This window comes from Zootermopsis nevadensis, unplaced genomic scaffold (genome assembly GCF_977971745.1).
Source record: "Zootermopsis nevadensis isolate Lab colony 2312 unplaced genomic scaffold, Znev_1.0 Znev_ptg000028l, whole genome shotgun sequence".
Classification (NCBI taxonomy): domain Eukaryota; kingdom Metazoa; phylum Arthropoda; class Insecta; order Blattodea; family Termopsidae; genus Zootermopsis; species Zootermopsis nevadensis.
This window is the reverse complement of record NW_028259160.1, coordinates 16,398,219-16,416,257: the sequence shown is the minus strand read 5'-3', so window position 1 is coordinate 16,416,257 and position 18,039 is coordinate 16,398,219. Positions and strand designations below refer to the sequence as shown.

General features: G+C 36.5%; 3 protein-coding genes and 1 long non-coding RNA gene across 19 annotated transcripts in view; 2 read left to right on the top strand and 2 right to left on the bottom strand.

Moving 5' to 3' along the window:
• The window catches only part of LOC110826716 (core-binding factor subunit big brother), a 39,670-nt gene extending 37,722 nt beyond the window's left edge, over nucleotides 1-1,948 (bottom strand). For 3 of the 5 annotated variants that reach the window (XR_015537553.1, XM_087357790.1, XM_087357792.1), the window contains exon 1: nucleotides 1,719-1,948. Coding sequence is in view for 4 of the 5 variants with exons in the window: in XM_087357790.1 (XP_087213916.1) it covers nucleotides 1,719-1,892 (174 nt within the window). In the remaining variant the exon portion in view is untranslated. The remainder of the gene's footprint in view (nucleotides 1-1,718) is intronic. The other 2 variants (XM_087357791.1, XM_022057615.2) reach the window with 2 other exon arrangements.
• Nucleotides 1-11,992, top strand: part of LOC110826720 (uncharacterized) — a 72,893-nt gene extending 60,901 nt beyond the window's left edge. The window contains exons 4-5 of one of the 3 annotated variants that reach the window (XR_015537554.1): nucleotides 5,532-6,572; nucleotides 11,816-11,992. This is a non-coding gene — a long non-coding RNA (uncharacterized LOC110826720). Of the gene's footprint in view, nucleotides 1-5,069; nucleotides 5,190-5,531; nucleotides 6,573-11,815 lie in introns of those variants that run through there. The other 2 variants (XR_002542123.2, XR_015537557.1) reach the window with 2 other exon arrangements.
• Nucleotides 7,680-10,510, bottom strand: LOC110826717 (uncharacterized). 9 transcript variants are annotated; one of them, XM_022057621.2, is made up of 4 exons: nucleotides 10,193-10,509; nucleotides 9,348-9,519; nucleotides 9,036-9,218; nucleotides 7,680-8,240 (listed from the first exon to the last, which is right to left on the bottom strand). In XM_022057621.2, the coding sequence occupies exons 2-4, from the start codon at nucleotides 9,364-9,366 to the stop codon at nucleotides 7,822-7,824; spliced, it is 621 nt and encodes a 206-aa protein (XP_021913313.1). In that variant the 5' UTR covers nucleotides 9,367-9,519; nucleotides 10,193-10,509; the 3' UTR covers nucleotides 7,680-7,821. The 9 variants fall into 9 exon arrangements, with proteins under 9 accessions (XP_021913313.1, XP_021913314.1, XP_021913312.1 ...); XM_022057622.2 differs by having other exon boundaries at nucleotides 9,348-9,487; XM_022057620.2 differs by lacking the exon at nucleotides 10,193-10,509 and adding an exon at nucleotides 9,998-10,186.
• Nucleotides 11,993-12,587: 595 nt separating the features above from the next.
• Nucleotides 12,588-17,852, top strand: LOC110826711 (speckle targeted PIP5K1A-regulated poly(A) polymerase). 2 transcript variants are annotated; one of them, XM_022057605.2, is made up of 7 exons: nucleotides 12,588-12,669; nucleotides 13,665-13,723; nucleotides 14,067-14,240; nucleotides 14,715-14,832; nucleotides 14,923-15,017; nucleotides 15,429-15,701; nucleotides 16,287-17,852. In XM_022057605.2, the coding sequence occupies exons 3-7, from the start codon at nucleotides 14,090-14,092 to the stop codon at nucleotides 17,801-17,803; spliced, it is 2,154 nt and encodes a 717-aa protein (XP_021913297.1). In that variant the 5' UTR covers nucleotides 12,588-12,669; nucleotides 13,665-13,723; nucleotides 14,067-14,089; the 3' UTR covers nucleotides 17,804-17,852. The 2 variants fall into 2 exon arrangements, with proteins under 2 accessions (XP_021913297.1, XP_021913298.1); XM_022057606.2 differs by lacking the exon at nucleotides 12,588-12,669 and adding an exon at nucleotides 13,313-13,394.
• The last annotated feature ends 187 nt before the right edge of the window (nucleotides 17,853-18,039 follow it).

Genomic DNA, 18,039 nt, shown 5'->3' with positions numbered 1-18,039 from the left:
TCTTCATTCTCGCTGCTACGAGAACCTAAAATGTCTAAAAATGAAGTTTTATTTGAACTTCATGTAAAAGTATGAAGTTTTATTTGAACTTCATGTAAAAATATGAAGTTTTATTTGAACTTCATGTAAAAGTATGAAGTGTTATTTGAACTTCATGTAAAAATATGAAGTTTTATTTGAACTTCATGTAAAAGTATGAAGTTTTATTTGAACTTCATGTAAAAGTATGAAGTTTTATTTGAACTTCATGTAAAAGTAAGATTCATACTGGACGTGTGTGGAATATGAGGATGGACATTTAGGTCGGATTCTCGTCGTCACAAAGAGAAATGTTTACAACGCAAATTGGAGTAATTCGTGTCGCTCGCTGCAAACTAACATTTTCTCGTATGTTCGTCAAAGCAGCGGTCTGAAGGTCGGAATTCCAGGCGGAAATTCCTTCTCACTCGTTGCTTACGCGACTTCCTGGAAATCGGTGACTCAGCCACACACGGAGACGGGCTCCATGCGAACAGGATGCAGCGGACCACTTCGGCGATTATCACGCGGTAAACAAATCTGTTATCCGAGTTGGTAGTTAATTAACGCGTTCTATCTCAAGGAAGTGACTCGGCTGGCTAATAAACCCCTTCCGCCTCACAAACTTTCATTTCCGTGGTCACGAAATGCCTCCCGTGTGCCTTATCCCGACGCATTTCGCATCTGGACACCCTGACTTGCAGATATACTCGTGGTCTGTAACCTTGAACTTTTTCTGATTCCCCCATGCGTGCTACGTGGCCAGCAAAACCCATCATTCTTTGATCAATCTTCGCTAAGCGAGAAATATAAACTGTGAAATCCTTGGGTTTATATTTCTGAAAGAAAGAAGTTAATTTTCGTCTAGTTTGCAACCCTGTGAAGCCTCTATTTAAGTAGCTCCATCCGTATTTCACGTAACTCGAGAACAGTTGAATGGATTTCCATGAAATTTTATATTTGCGAGTTTTATTAGCGTTTGTAAACACGTACCAGTTTTGGTTAAAATCGTTCAAAAATGACGTGCACTTTACATGAAGACACAATTCCAAAAGTTCTCCACGCCAAAATACCGTACTCATTTCTTATTTCTCTCATTTGCGCTATACGTCGAGGCCTTCTTATTTACATCGCTGTCGTAAAAGGAATTAAATTGTCCTAAGTAACTTCACAGCGCAAGGAAAATTTACAGACTTAACCTAACCTAAGTTGGTCTGCAAATTTCCTGCTTTTGACAGCGAATGTTCGTCACCATGTTGATAAAAGCCCGCTATTTGACATCAGAGCTTGATGAGTAAGTTTGCACCCTTAAAGAAATTCATTTTTAAATTTCCTTCATGTTTTCGTACCATAATTTTCCCCCTTTTACGTTCTGTGTACCGTCTTAAGTTCGTCCTTGATCTGATCCCACCAAAAGACATAGGAAGATGTGAGTTGTCTACAAATTAAGTTATTCATATTCTGTATAATTCCTTGTATCCACGTGTTCCTTCCCGTTACGTACGTATATTGTGAACACTCCCTCACATATTTCTGTAAAATTTATATTAATTTTATTGACACGACGTCAACCTGTAGCCTGAGCTGCTTTCAGCGTCGTAAAACAACCACAAATCATTTAATTACATCCTCCCCGACATGCGACAACGTTCGGGGTCTCGCAAGTGGAGACATGACGTCACAAAAGACACGTGACTCACCTCGCTTTCTCGGCTCAGTCTCCGAAAGAGTTCGTCCGACTCGAATTTGGATTTCTGGTCGGGGACGACGCGCGGCATCTTGAAGATGAACCGTGGTTTGGGCTGTTCGTACAGGCCGATGGAATCGAACGGCAGCATCCCAGCCAGGGCAGCAGGATCGTTCATCGCATGCATCTCGCTGGCACAGAGCTGAGCGCAACACTGGCTGTCCCGACAGCGCTCCCACTGTCAGCCGCGGTAAAGCCCCGGACCATCGGCCACGCCCACGATACGCTGACATCACAAACATGGCGGCCGCCTGGCGTTTTTTCCCCTCACACGTCATGCGTTTTAAAGTCTGGCTGAGACGGGTCAACATTTTTGAGGCCAGTGGTAATTATTTGTATCACCTGATTTGATGACAAACACAACCTCACTTTTTGCCCATTCGAATAATTCTCGTTGTAAACTGCGATTATTCCCTTCAACAGCGTGGATCAGTTGATATTTGTAATGGTAAAGTGCGGTGTTTTCTTCGCGGTACGGACTGAATTCTTAACTACTAGACAGGACTCGAAGTAAATCAGAGCTTAAACAGCGTTGACCAGTTAATCTTTGCAATGGTGAAGTGTAGTGTTTTCTTCGCGGTACGGACTGAATTCTTAACCACTAGACGAGCTTAGGCTTCAAGGGTTAACCAGTTGATCTTTGCAATGGTGAAGTGAGGTGTTTTCTTCGCGGTACGGGCTGAATTCTTAAATATCATTTAGACGAGCTTAGGCTTCAAGGGTTAACCAGTTGATCTTTGTAATGGTGAAGTGAGGTGTTTTCTTCGCGGTACGGACTGAAGTCTAAAATATTATTTAGACGAGCTCGCCTCAGGTATTCAGCACACACATTTCACATCGCCTTCTTCTAAAATCTAATTTAATGTTAATTACCAACACTCTCAAGTGGTCCTTTCTTTCAGGTTTTGCGACGAAAGTTTGTGTCTAATTGTCAGCGTCTACTTACCTCAGTCTCCTTGATTTTGTCATTCCACGGGCGAAGAGTAGAAGCCGTACATATCGTGAACTTTTTCACAACCCTCCTGTTAGTCTTTTTAATTGAAAATATTTCCTGAGATCCGTTGTTCTCTTAATATATTAAGTTCATTTTTTTTTTAATTTTTAAAAGTTTCGGTTGTGGGTGAATATTAAATCGTGTAATGTTGGCACTCCGGAAAATTACTGAGGGCATTATATAATCGACCTTAAAATAATTAGGTCTGACAATTTTGGTACTCTCTTAGTGTCGTCTGTGTCCTCTTAGCGTGAGAAACGAATTTCAAAATCATAGACAACATAAGTTAATATAGGCTTATTCTGAAACAATCACTGCAGTTGATTTCACTTTAATTAATTAAACCAATTAAGCAACCAGGACTAGGAATATTTTATTCTTCATAATTAGGCCTAAAAACTAGACAGTAATCAGTTGTGAAATTTCAAGTTTTCATGGCGTCGAGTATAAAGATGAGCCCTAATGATGGAGGCATCAGGGACCTCTGAAACGTCGGTAAACTTCTACCAGACCGCCCGATGTAACCATCTTCAAATTGTGCACACATTAGAGCCTATTCTATTGAGCCTGGTAAATTTATTTAATTATGCAGCTGAAAATTTATATTTTCTATTTCATGGTTACATAAACTAAGAAAGCTCTGAACTTTGGGTAGAGATTGAAGAATTCACGTAATTCTTTTACGTGAGGCCAGTTTGTTTGTCCTGTGTGTTAAATCTGCAATGAACAGATTTTATGACTATAACTGATTCTTAAAAATGCATATCCACGTAACCTAGAAATAGGCCTACAGAGTTCACAAAAAATCGATCATCGATTTTATAGTTTCGACATGGAATTAGACTGTATAATAGGCTATTAATTAATAGTTTATGCTATCGTACGGTTTTTTGAAATGTCTGAAGGAAACTTGTTCACTGTAACTTCTATTTAGAGCGAACAAAAGTGAATTCAGTACATTAACGGCTTCATCGACTGTCTGGTTCAGTCACTCGACAATCAGCCCCTTAATCCCTTCATTATTCAAAGGGCATTCAAATATTTGGCGTCACGAATTCAGTCAAAAATTAACGTACGTTCTGCTAGATTTGACACGACTGTCCAATCTGCTTTAATCACGTGACACGTAGCTCGGTGCAGATGTCTGTCATCTTCAGACAAAAGTTCTGAGTTTACAAGCGAGGACCAAGGAATTATGGGAGGGGTTGTGTTGTTATTGCTAATGGTTACTGTGATTTTTTTTTCTACAAAGCCTGGCTACATTCAATAAGCGACGACGCTTCTGTAACTGAAACGTTCCCCTGGTCACACCCCTTCCGCGGATTCTTATTGGTCCGCTGTCGACGCTCTGTCAGCAGTGACCAATGAGGAGCCAGGGGAGGGAAGATGCTTCCGCCATTTGTATATATATCCTTCCGGGCGAATGACGTGACAGTAGGGGTGATGTCCCCTTGATAATGGACCCTCCCCAGAGCCCCCTTTCTCTTGTGATCTAACAATGGGATCTGTTTGTGTGTTCTGGACGGCTTCAAGTAGCGATACTAGTTAATGATACGGACCCTGGAGCTCATCCCATAGCTCGATTCGCAAAGGGGGACAGGAAAATGTTTTGTGTGCGTGTCAGGATTTCTTTTACAAAGATTTGAAAGGTTTTTGGATTGTCAGTTGTCGACTGGGACGTCAAGACCCGGAGAGACCTGGTTTCTATGATCAAAAATTCATCACTGAATTCACAAAAACTCGCTAAATGTTTCCTCAGTCCACATCTGCCCACCCATAAAAGTCCCCCCTGCTTTTATACAACACCGAATAATCTACATTACTGAATCATATTTGTTTAAATCTTGTCAGTCTAATCACAATAAAATCCCTATTAAATATTAAAATATTACTATAATTAACATTTAAATATTTAATATATATTATATATATAATATTTAGTTTATATAATTTATACACCTGAAGATAGTTCATTTGGAACTGAAACATGTCGTGTGAAAAAGTGATGTCCTAATGTAAAATCGAACATTTCGATAGAGAACATCATTTTAATATATTTTAATTATAGTAATATTTTAATATTTATTAGGAATTTTATTGTGATTAGACTGACAAGATTTAAACAAATATATATTTATCACAATATGACGCAACTTTATCATCTTATTACTGAATCAGTTTATTTAAGTTTTAAAATTGTATAATTATGTCTAATATTATTATTTAATATTATTCTGCGAAAGTCAGGTTTTGAGACGATTTATTTTCTTACGTTTTCTGGCTAAAAATCCTACTATATCACTGTTACAGGTCAGCTGGTGAGCTAGACACGTAGTTTTAACGGGAAAGAATTCATTTTCCGTGATGGCTGCCGTAAGTTCTCGTCGTAAGGTTATCTATAGAACCACTGTTCACGAAAAATGACAAATCATCATAACAGTCTTTAGTTTTTATAAGAAATGTCTAACCTTGTTATTAAGATGGTATAAATTTGTTTCTGAATACGTCTAATTGGTATAAATTTGTTTCTGAAGACGTCTAATTGGTATAAATTTGTTTCTGAATACGTCTAATTGGTATAAATTTGTTTCTGAATGCGTCTAATTGGTATAAATTTGTTTCTGAATACGTCTAATTGGTATAAATTTGTTTCTGAAGACGTCTAATTGGTATAAATTTGTTTCTGAATACGTCTAATTGGCATAAATTTGTTTCTGAAGACGTCTAATTGGTATAAATTTGTTTCTGAAGACGTCTAATTTCTTATGACAGGCTCATTGACTTATTGGCTATTAAAAGACACTTCATGTTCTCACCAGGACGAATTTGACGATGAAAATCTTTTAGTCTGAGGGATATTAACTGACGTTTCGGAGGAGTTCACTGCCTCTATCTTCGCTCTGATGACAGAAGACAGGAAATGTGAAGATGTTCTTTATGCCAAGGGTATAATAAATACAAGATATCTTCAGTGAGAACAGTATTACCTCAATACAACAATGGTATGAAAGGTCATAATGCAACAATGTGGTCTATTCTTGGCTCAGTCAAAGGATTAAGAAACAACACCGGGGAAATTTAATCATGGACAGCACAGTAATTTTAATTTGTAAAGATGTGGATTGAATTAGTTCAACATTTACAGCTACACAGTTAAGAGTAGAATCTATGCAACTCGCGGACCCTGGTTTGAGAGAGATTTCACATCAAGTCGCTATCGTGTAGTTAGCAAACCTGCTTCGTAATCGGGAGGATTTTGGTTTATGTCTAGCCTGACTGAAGTTTTTCGTTATTCAACTCGCTCGATTCATATAAATGCTGGAGCAGCGCCTTAAATTAGGCAACGAACACTTCCTTATAGACCCTTGCCGATGGATTATTCGTTAGGCCTATCGTTCGACGTTTTGGATGTGTAGTCTTGAGTTACTGACAGCGTCGTTGAATAAAACGAACATTTTGGAATCGTTAGAGTACACAGTATTGGTCGGAGAAGTTAACAATGAAGATAGTACTCTGTCATACCACGTTAGCGCTAGTTGTTGATGCAGGTTGGTATTACACCATTCCACCGAGAGATTACACTACCGACATGTCAGTGATTTTCAATCACCACGTAATCGCTTCATTTATCCGTGATTTTGGTGATCTGTTGTAATACGTGGTGATTTATAAGTAAAACACGTGCAAAATGATTCATTTTCTCAACATTTGAATATTACTGACACCGAGAAGTGAAATATTTTTAACTAATGGAGGAAGGAACTCCATTATGTTACAAGTAATACGTGCAATGAAAGGGGGAGTTTTGTAAATGTATATATACCCAAGTATTGGTAATATTTATCTTATTTATGTTATTAGTGGTATATACCAGCCTGTTGTATTGAGTAATACTATATATTTCCCCAGTCTGTAGTAATGTTACGTACTAGTTTAATGTGATTAAGGTTATCTGAGAAACTTGGTAGAAGTACGACAGAAAAGATAGCAGACATTTACCAGATACTTTTCTAGTTATCAGTGAGCTGGAACAAGGACATATTTTCAAATCCTATTGAAAGAGTTTAGATAGCTCTAGCATGTGCCCTCATACGCGCACACACAATAGAGTGATTGTTGATTTGACAACAATAATGTCTCATTCTTAGGTTAATGTTACAGATTCTTCAGTCACCTTAGCTGTCAGCCCCCTCATTGTGGAATCATTTCAGCCTCCATTTTCACAAAATGGAAATGTTGCTGTAATCAGGTAACTGAGAAATGACAAATTCCTACATGAGACATGACCAGCTCGAATTAATGTTGCTTAATACAAGAAGCCTTCATTGTCAAGAAGAATGCCTAGCAACATCACAGTTCTTTGAGAAGACGAGAATGTGCCCTAAAAAAGTGGCGTGCAGACTTTTTCTTTCCTCTGCCAATAATACTTGCTGGAGACTTCTTCCTGGATATGAAATCCACCAGATAAGAATCTTCTAACAAATTCTTATTCTAGCATCATTCGTTGAGGTTAAACACTAATCTTGCTACACTACACCAACTAGATATTAAAAAAGAAATAGATGCCATTTTCACTTTAACTCTTCTGCAAGTAAAAGTTTTGAGAATTTGTTAATTACTTTCCTTTTTTCACATAGCCTTATTTTCTTTTCACATATTCCTATAAAGTTTCTGTAGAAGTCGAGAGAATCAACACGACCTGGGATTTAATGAATTTATCATATAATTATTATTTGGACTATTATAACACTGAAATTAAATATATATTCTGTCTTGCTTTGCATATCTTAGTGTAGTGTACAAAGGACGAATAAGATAACTGGTCTGTTAGTGTCAGAATACAATAACTTTAAATGGTATGGCAAAGGATTTAACTACATACTACAACATGAAATAAAACTTTGAATAAGGACCCGAAAGAAAACCCGTATAAAATTTTTATTCATAACAATACATATGAAATGCTGAATATAGCAATGACATAAAACATTATATGGTATCTTTGTGACAGTAAGTCTTATAAAACTTGGAGATTCAGTGGCATATTTGTAAATAGATTATATCAGTCTAAAAGGGTTCTGACAGCAAAGAAATAAAAAAAGCAGCATCCATACATGAATAAGTCAAGAGACGGTACACTAGTATCAAATGCAGTACTGTCTGTTCCAATAATAAAATGATTAATTGTGTAAGATATTGCCATTGCAAGTCCATAATGGTTTACATTGAGGTAACTGAAATACACAGCTGATATCAGATTAAATAACATCACCATATCAAGTAGCTTCTTCTCACGTTTGTCTTTAAAAATGTGTGCTATGATGGGTAATGTAGTACATCCCAAATGAATATAGGCAGTCTCCTCCTGGATACCATAGCGGAGACACATTTGGGTCGCAACGCACGGTAAACCAACACATTTACTTATAAATAAAGTGTGTCCATATACACTTTTCATTTTTCCGCCAAATTCAGGATTACCTGAAATTAACGCAGACTTCCATTACTTTAATTTGTAAAAGTCTCTGTGCCACATCATAAATTATTTCATTTGGGAAACCTGACGTGACTGTTCACAAAATGTATGCATAACTTGAATTGATTGACAGGTGCCATCTACATAGCTCCATATTTGCTCTTTTGATGCCCTTTTAAGATTGATTCATATTTAATGACATTATCAGTTGCAGATTTTATTTAAAGTAGAATAAGAAATTGTAAAATTATCATGAATGGATAAACAGGGAGTGACCATGGTCTATTTAAAGGCATGACATGGCATTTGCCTAGATTGAACAGGAAAGAGAATTACAAATGACACTAATTGATATCGAGTAAACTTGTTGAGTTGTGAACAAGTTAATCTATATATATAGTATATACTATATATATCTGTAGTGTTACTGTTACGTCAACTTGACTCGCAGAAATGAGGGTCTGGATAAGCTGGTTCCTTGGTTGATATTTGAACCAAGTGCTACTGTGCAGACCCAAATTCACTTGTTGATTCAGTATTCATATTAAAAACTGTTGGATACATTTAATTTTGGCACAGTTCATCTTGTGCAATTCTTATTTACCACATATCAGTAAAAGTACTTACTGAGCCTGTAAAGCGTGATTAGGTTTGTAATAATAAATTAATATGTATAGGTAATGAATGTGGTATGCAAAATAGCAGAGCCCTTCATACCAATAACAGATTTCTGGATACCATTATATAACATTATGCTCATTTGCATGACAAATGATTTCAATATAGGTCTCTCAACTTACCAAACCTTAGAATACCTAATGCAGAATTAACAAGGAAAGTTCCAAAACTCCCAAGTGGGAAGTTCAAAGTTTGCTGAGATGTCCTAATAGCCCTAATTGCCCATATGCAAACACCAGCAGAAACTACGTGAGCAAAGGCGGTACTATAACGAGTTGTCGACATGATTATGTTTCTAAAGTGACCTGAAATGTCAATACATATAATTTACAAATGCAGCCCAATAGTTAAGGAATAGTTTATTTACTTGCATATTATTTAGGCAGAAATATATTAATATCATTTAATATTTATAGAGGAAGCAAGATGCCTACTTTCAGCATGTAACTTCATGCCATCAGGCTGTCACCACACCATGTTCTAGGATGGTTTTATAACTGATTTCACACAATGGTTCTTGTCTGCGCAGGGTAGATTAGGGGGAACCCGAACTGATTATCTTCATTACAAAGTCCTGAGGAAGAACTGAGTCATGTCAGAATTTTCCTGTCATTGCAGAGGAAAATTTTAAAATAAGTTACATGAACTAGTTCTATTTGGAATGGATATCTACAAGGGAAACTAGTGTATCAAATCCTTCAGTAAATAATGTATGTTTGTAAGATTTGAGGTTTTCACAGCGGTGAGTATGAAGATTTCTGTCATCAGGCACGGAGGCAGTATGACCTCTGAAACATTGGTTAACATCGACCAGACTACACAGCGCAACAACCCAGAAGACAGAAATCTTCAATGCATGTTTGCATTCTCTAATCCTAGGAAAATTCAATTTTATGAAGACATTACATCAACCAAATGAGGTTTGTGGCAGGTGTCTACTCTATAATCTTTTAAAAATATGCAAAAAAATTAATAGGGGCCAGAGAATTGGTGTTGCGGGTCTAACCCGACTATGTGCCATTGCCTTGGAAGCATAAATTTTTAAAAGTTTACAAAAACTTAACGAAAAATAAAAACAATTTACCACAGTTAAAACTTAAATCCTCAAGGGTTTATCTAATTGTACTACTGGGGTGGGTATGTAAACAGAACGCACATTGAAGTCAGTATAAATGTTTTGCACTGGCGATAAAAGTGCAATCAATAAAATGCCTAATTTTCCACCAAGTTCAGTCGCACGAAGCAATTCAAACAAACCACTATACCAACAAATACTTACGAACGTTATAGTAGTTGACTAGCAAGGTGGAATGGGAAGCTTTCCCGTCTGCGTAAACAAATTTCCCTCTTCATTGTACTGTGTAATATATGGCGAAACTCGCAAAACATCTGTTAAAGAATTGAGCTTGGAAATGAAATATGTAATGGACGTGACAATTTTAAGCTTTTCCCACTTTTCTGTTTTGTTTAATATGCAGTCGTAGGTATTGGTAGGAAAGTAGCAGCCCTGCACTCCATACCTGATATTTTCAATGAGATATATTTGAATTTGTCATGTGTGTTTTAAACGGAATGCTTAAAATCTGTAATCTGTGACTAGACCGTTTGAGAACATAGGTAATACGAATATGGTGGGAGTAGAGTTGTGGTTGTATATACGTACATTTGTGTGAAGGTTCGTGTTATGTGGAAAGTGATGTCAAATTAACTTGTCTTTTATGTGGCTTCATTGCGTTTTATAAACTGAAAGTTTTGCAAAAGAACACATGTTAAGGAAGGTAACACTGTTCTCGTCTGAATATATATATATGTTGATGATTTAGTGCCAACCATTAACTCTCAGCCAAAACCCAAACTTTTTGCGGGTATTAATATTATTTCACATCGCTCATGAAAACAGAAACTTTAAAATTTTTTTGAGTACTAGAATTATATCTTGTCATGGAATTATTTTCTGCAGGAAAAAGTATTTTACATTCAAAAGAAAGTAGAATAATGATAGGCACTAAAAGGAGAGTCTCATGTAGGGAATTATTTAAGAAATATAATGTTTTTCCACTAGCTAGCAAATTTTTGCTGTTACTGTTATCATTTGTGGTGGACAACATAGAAGAATTTCAGACAAAACCCAGATATCCACAATGTAGGTAGAAGATACAGATATAATCTTCATGTGCTAAACTCAGTAAATATCAAAAAGGACTTCACTATTCTGGACTTAAGTTATTCAGTAATCCCCCCACCACCACTATAGGAAGTCTGAAACAATATTTAAATAAGTTTAAGCCAGCACTAAGAGAGTCATTCTGTAGTTGACTAAATTACTGTCATAACTATGTAATTTATATGTGTACTAGAAATAAATATTGTATTTGTGCTGTGAGGTGTTCTAAGTCTTTCACTTGTGGTTGTGAATAACATGATAATGCTTTAATTGAAATTAAGCTGCCTTTACTCTAAGACTAATCAAATGCAGGTCAGAGATGAGTCCCAAACATTGGACTAATGGCATGAAAATATGCCTAATGGTCAGTATTATGGCACATCTTGTGCAGTGGTAATGGGTGAGTATGGGGTTGTGGTGGAATGATGATTAGTATGGCAAAATTGCATTTTTTTTAAACTTTCTTCAGTGCGATTTTATCCGCCGTTAAGTCACGTGATGTTGAATGAAGGTTACTGCAGTGAGAAGCCAGTGTCTAAATGCCTGAGCTATGGCCCACAGTCACGTAGTAATGCTCATACTGTATAGTGTAATTGAATAATACAAGTAATTTCAGTATCACTGGACCCCAATACAAAATTATTTTTGAAACAAATGAATGTGGGTTGAAAGTGGTTATGATATAAAAACAAGGATTTGGAATATTGAACTTGAGGAATGTAATTTTGTTTTTTTCAGTCTTGTTACAGGCACAATGATGACAAGCCTCTTAGCAAGTTACTTTCATGGTTGTTGCGTCATGGAGCTGTAAAAGAATGTTTAAATATTGGTTTTGATGGATATGTGGATGTAACGGATATTGAACAATACAGAGGTTTTCGTAACAAATATACTGTTGCTGATATCCAGCGCGTTGTTGCCGAAAGTGACAAGCAGAGATTCACTCTGAGAACACATCCTATTTCTGGTAAACTTCAGATTAAGGCTAATCAGGGACACTCAATTGATGTAAGTAATGCCCTTTTTAGAGTGACATCTTCTGAAACTGCATTCCTTTAGCTCAAGCTGTGGTTTACAGATATGCTGGTCTGGTAGAAATTTTCTGACATTTCAGAGGTGCTTGCTGTTTCACCATGCCTCCCATCAACCTGATGATGGAGGCAACCAGTCCCTCTGAAATGCCAGTGAATTTCTACCAGACACAGTGCTACAGCCCAGAAGACAGCCATCTTATTAAGCTCTTAATAAATTTTAAAAATTTCGCTTGATTATGAATAGTTGAAGCATAGTTTAACATCCATAGAAAATAGTGGTAAAATGATCATGAGTTTTACTGTTAATTATGTTTCATTATTTGCAGTTTATACAAGATTCTGATTTAATTCCGATTTGCCACGCGTCTGAAATTCCAACTGTTATTCATGGAACTTACTTTAGAAATTGGACTAAAATTAAAACTGAAGGCCTAAGCCGTATGAACAGGCTTCATATTCATTTCAGTCCTGGAGAACCGGGTAATTCACAAGTTATTAGTGGCCTGAGATCTTCATGCCAGCTGTACATCTACATTGATGCTGAGAAGGCTTTATCAGGTAAGAATTTAACTTTGAGGATCTGCGTTGTCATGTTGCGTTATTACGTCCTGGTACATGTTAGGTGTCTAAAAGTTTTTGGACTGCTTTCCTTTCTTAATGAAGAATGTAGACTTATGAGATCACCATGCTGTCTGTCTATCTCCTTTCAGTGTTTAAGCAGTTGACCAATTTTCATGAAATTTGGTTTGAACATTATGCCATTATAGGACAACCTAAGCTTTTCATATTTTTAATTTCCTAAATTGGTGATAACATGTTAGATGCACAAACTAGTGGATTGTTGGATTATAGGCTATTAAGAACAGAAGATTTGTAGGAGTTTCATTGGAATGTAGGCTTTCAGTGTGTGTGGGCACAGAAATGTTTGCTTCTGGTTGCCAGGTCATTCCTACGACATGAATATTTCATTTAATCCTGACAGGTGTGCGAATCTGGTTACCATATACTGTTAAAATGATGGCCAATTTTGTGCTGTACTGCAAAATACAATTTTACACACTAAGTGTAAACGTAATCCTTTCAGGTTACAATGTGGGAATGGATCTGGGCTTAGGAAGTACTGTCACAAATTACTAAAGTGTGAATATGTAGCGTCATAAATTTCTTTGTTTCAGATGAAATTCAATTTTATAGGTCTGTAAATAATGTTATATTAAGTCCAGGAAATAGCGAAGGTTATATTGAGCCAAAGTATTTCTCAAAAGTTGTAGATGTATTTACAAGTAAGTAACGAATGTATCTGTGTGTACAAATTCTGGTCATTTTATCATACTGCTGTGAAACAAGCCACACACAGATCTGTGGATTTTTAATGATGACAGTAATGAAATTTTGGTAAAGCTTTTAGTTTTGTGCTGGTAATTTGAAAAATGATACACCTAGGTTTGTGACATTGGTCTACTATCATTATGCATGCATTTTCTCTGTTCATTTCCTGAATAAAATGTATGCTATTTCTCGGAGGAACATTTTCGTTTTATGTCTGTTTGCAGGACGAGTCATATTGGCACAGTGACTAAAGCAACATAGTGAATTTCATTAAGATTTATTGGTAAGCCTGCGCATCTAGCTTCTGATACGTCTCTCATTTTAATATGCTGTGTCAAATATGGTTTAATAATTACAGTACTGATTAATTTAATTTGCATTTTGAGGGTAGAAGACACTGCTACCAATACTCCCCATGCACATATGCTGCATATGTTCCTTAGAATAAAATACTACTTTCTTCAGCGTTATGTCCTTGAATGCCTTCTTCAGAGCTCAAAGATATGATAATTTAACTTGCTTTGGGGCTGAACACCCCCATAGTGATACTGCTCTAGTTTTAAAGTTTACTCTGTGCCTTGCACTCGGTGATCATGAATTCCTTTATATCTCTGTTATTGCCACAGTGCAAGAATTTAAAGTAACAACAATGCAGAACTCTACAAGGTGTGAAATTTGTAAAGTTGATACACCAGACAAGGAGTCTTTGGCCCGTCATATTCTGGGAAAGAAACATCTGAGAAAACTTCAGCATCTACAACAAAAGAAAGATGCAGAAGAAACAGGAATATATGTCACAGGTTTGTTTAGTTTTGTGTTTTATTTATTTTAAGAACGTGTGTCATCGTGTTTGGGTTGCAGGCATTTTGTTTGGATACGGCATGAAGCGAGGAGCACGGTGATTGGCTAGATGTGTTCATTTGTAAATTTTCATAAAGGTTAAACAGTGGATTTTTCTATGACATTTTGTAGGCTTTGTAGTCAGACAGCATTCCCAGTATTCTCTGTTCCTGAAAAATGCCTCATAAATGAATATTAAAATGTTTTGGTTACCTTTAGTAATGGTTCTGTCTAAATTAAGCAAACATTAAGCCAAGCCCAAAGAGATGTGCAAAATCACAAAGAAAAAACATTTAAAGTTCATTGTAGTTTCTCCCGCTTCAGAATGTTGTGTTTTATTTTAGTACAATTGTAAAATATTTAAATGTTTTAATACAGCGTAGTTTACTTCTGCTACTGGCTATTATGAATTTAAAATGTATTGTTTATTGCAGGTTTTCCAAAGCAGACGGATCAGGTTGAATTACAAACCTTTTTTGGTCAGTTTGGACCAATTAAGAAGTTTGTCTTTGGCTATAATGGGAGGTTTGCTATTATTCAGTTCTGTGAGAGGTTTGTGATGACATTCTGTACTTACTGTGCTGTGAATCATATGTGTAACGTATGTTTGATTACTGCATTTAACATTGTTCTCTTTTCTAGAGAATCTGTTGAAATGTGCGTCTCCAGAATATTACATTTCTCTAGGCATCGTCTACGTGTAAAACGTCAGAAAGTACAAGATCCACCAGTAAAGAGTAAGTTGTAATGAAGTGACACAGTGGAACCCCGTATTTACACTTTACTGGGGGATTGTGAGAAATGGTGCAAATTGCGGAAGTTTAAAAAAACATAAACTTAGTAATTTCCTCCATTTTTAACCCTTTATAGTATTACATTGTGAAAATTAAGAGGAAAGAGTGGATAGTTCATGGTATTATCTTTATATTTCAATCAAAAGGCACACCTGCTGATTAAAATTTGCCCTTCATTTGAACCTTACAGCGTGCAACTATGATTGAACTCTTTAGTTTACTATTCTGATAGTGAAAAGAACCAGAGTACTTAATTATACTGTTTTGCAATGCAATAATTGAGCAGTATATATATTTAGAGTCTGAGGTTATAACATTTTGGTGTTGTTTTCTGAATATATATTTTCCCAACAGGTCCACCTCCCCCTGAAGTTGTAGCAAGTGAAGGCTTGAACCATACCCGTGTTACTGAAGCCTTGTCATCATGCAAAGGCGATTTCCAGAGCCAGTTTTCAGTGTTACTAAATGAAATTCATGTATCAGACTACAGCAAATATGCACTGGTTTGTGAGCACTTGGAAGCCACCTTATCCGTTTCTTTCCCTGGCTGCAAGGCTCATCCTTTTGGTTCCGCTGTGACTGGCCTTGCTTTTAAAGGCAGCGACTTGGATGTCTTCATGGACCTAAGTAAGTTCACTTGTTACTTGAAAGTGCTTTAAGAACAGAATTGAATATTTTTGGTTTGCCTGGCTTTAAGAATAGACTATTGATCTTTTGATAACTGCATTACAATGTGTAGTGTAATAAATGTTCTAAGTACTTATTCTCAAGTATAGTTTAATAAGAAAAGCAGCATTTCGATCATAGGCTTTCTTTTACCACAAAAGCACAGTAGTTAGAGCGTACTATATTAACTGCGCATATTCTGATCTTTTGGAACCTCAGATTGCACCATGGTAATTGTCAGTGATTAAAATACATATTCTTATAAAGGAATGTTACTTTGCACATTCCTGTAAGAGCAGAAAAGTGTTTGAGTTGCAGAGTTGTATGAATTTTTATCAGGGACTGAATAATTAAAATTTCATTCAAGAGCATACATTAAAAATGGCACACGTGCTAATGTGCATAAAGAATTCTGAATCTGACAATATTAAACCACTGTCATTAAATTTGGAGCCACATCCATTCCTTGTAGATAAATAATGGAATTTCATTTTAGCAGGGGTGAGTCTCAAGTTATATATGGTGACATTTTCTTTTCCTTTGTAGATGTGGCACCGGCTGTGTTTGTAGGAGCGAGTGCGGGTGCATCAATTCCAGAATCACAAATCATAGGAGTAAACCGAATGAAGAAGTTTTTGCAATGGAATTCAGATTTATACAGTAATATCTTTGCAATTCCAAAAGCTAAAACTCCAATTGTGAAATTTTTTCACAAACCTACAAAGATTAGCTGTGACTTATCATTTAAGAATGCACTCGGTGTCAGTAACAGTGCTCTTATACGGTTTTATTTGTCCGTGGACCCACGGATAAAACCATTCCTGATTGTAATAAAATACTGGGCTGGGAGGAATGACCTCTCAGGAAATGGCAAGATTAGCAGCTATGCATTGGCAATGATTGCATTGTTCTATCTACAGCAGTTGGAACATCCGGTTATCCCGACCATTGCTGCCTTACAAGAAGGTGTGAATGAGAAACTGATAATTGATGGTTGGGAATGCAGTATTAACACCAACATTTCAGCACCAAACAATAACACAATGTCTGTACCAGAATTGCTTTGTGGGTTCTTCAAATTTTGTTCCAAATTTGGTTATGGGTTGAATGTAATGTGCCCATTAACAGGTACTTCTATACCAAAATCATCGTTTCAGACACCTCAAGCATTACCGGAAGCCATGCATCGGTATAAGGATTATATGTCCAACTCTGATTCAGATACTGTGGGACTAAAAGTGGACTCTGTTATCTGTATTCAGGACCCATTTGAGTTGAGACATAATATTGCTGCAGGAATGTCTCCAAAAGCACTAGAGAACTTCAAGAAACGCTGTGGATCTGCCGCTTTGGCATATGATAAACTCTCCTCTGTGGATGCAAAGACACCAGGTTTCCTGAAAAAACTACTTCGTCAAAGAACTATTCCTTCAGAATTTTTGTGTCACATAACTATTAAATTAGACAACTATGTCGTTCACAAGGTACCAGAGAATGTGGATTCAAGGCAGCATGAGAGCACTTTGAATGCAGGGAATGAATTGAGAAAGAGATGGTTTAAGTCAGTTTTGGAGATCCTCATACAAATATTTAAAGATGTCATGAAATTTGATGTTCACATAGAAGAATCTGAACATAGTAATAGCAAGATTCAGAAGCTGGATGGACAGTCAAATATCTCTGAGGCGTCCAATAATGTTGGGGTGAAGGTCATTCGTTGTTGTGGCTACTATGAATTATGGGTGGGGCGTAGAAGTGTTTATAAGAAACTGAGATTTCCTGAAAAGCTGGGAAAAATCGCAAGAGAGAGAATGGTATCTGAATATTTATATGAAAGATTGAAACGGCAAGCCTCCAAGCGTGATTCGCTTGTTTCATTTTGTTGTGTTTTTAAACCAAAACAAGAACCAACTCGGGTACTTATTGAACTGTCTGATATAAAATCTCATAAAAAAAATTTCAAGGTATTGTCTGCATTCTTACAGGAGCGTCTGCCTGCTTGGATTGGAAAGTGTATGATGTACCAGCAAAATGAACAGCAGGTAGATGAGAAAGTGGTATAGGTATGTTAAGCATACCTCGTTTTCCCAGAATTAAAGTGTATTAGATACATTTTTACTTGTTAATGGTTGCTTTCAAGGTTGGAGTCTGCATGTGTCTATCCTCTGTCCATATCAGGGTCATCTTATTTGAGCCTGGTCAAACTCCAAAGGTTTGGTATAGTACATCTCACATAGTTTTTCACATTTAACTTTGACCCAAAACACACACAGTTGGGTATTAGTTTGTGTCTTTTGAA

Bases quoted from the DNA above. Each gene is read 5' to 3' on its own strand.
- LOC110826717 (XM_022057621.2), bottom strand. The intron at 8,241-9,035 runs GTAAGTTGAGAG...CGTTAATTTCAG, and splicing joins ATTAGGTATTCTAAGGTTTG to GTAATCCTGAATTTGGCGGA.
- LOC110826711 (XM_022057605.2), top strand. From the start codon at position 14,090: ATGCAGAACTCTACAAGGTGTGAAATTTGTAAAGTTGATACACCAGAC. The intron at 14,241-14,714 runs GTTTGTTTAGTT...TGTTTATTGCAG, and splicing joins AACAGGAATATATGTCACAG to GTTTTCCAAAGCAGACGGAT. The intron at 15,702-16,286 runs GTAAGTTCACTT...TTTCCTTTGTAG, and splicing joins GGATGTCTTCATGGACCTAA to ATGTGGCACCGGCTGTGTTT.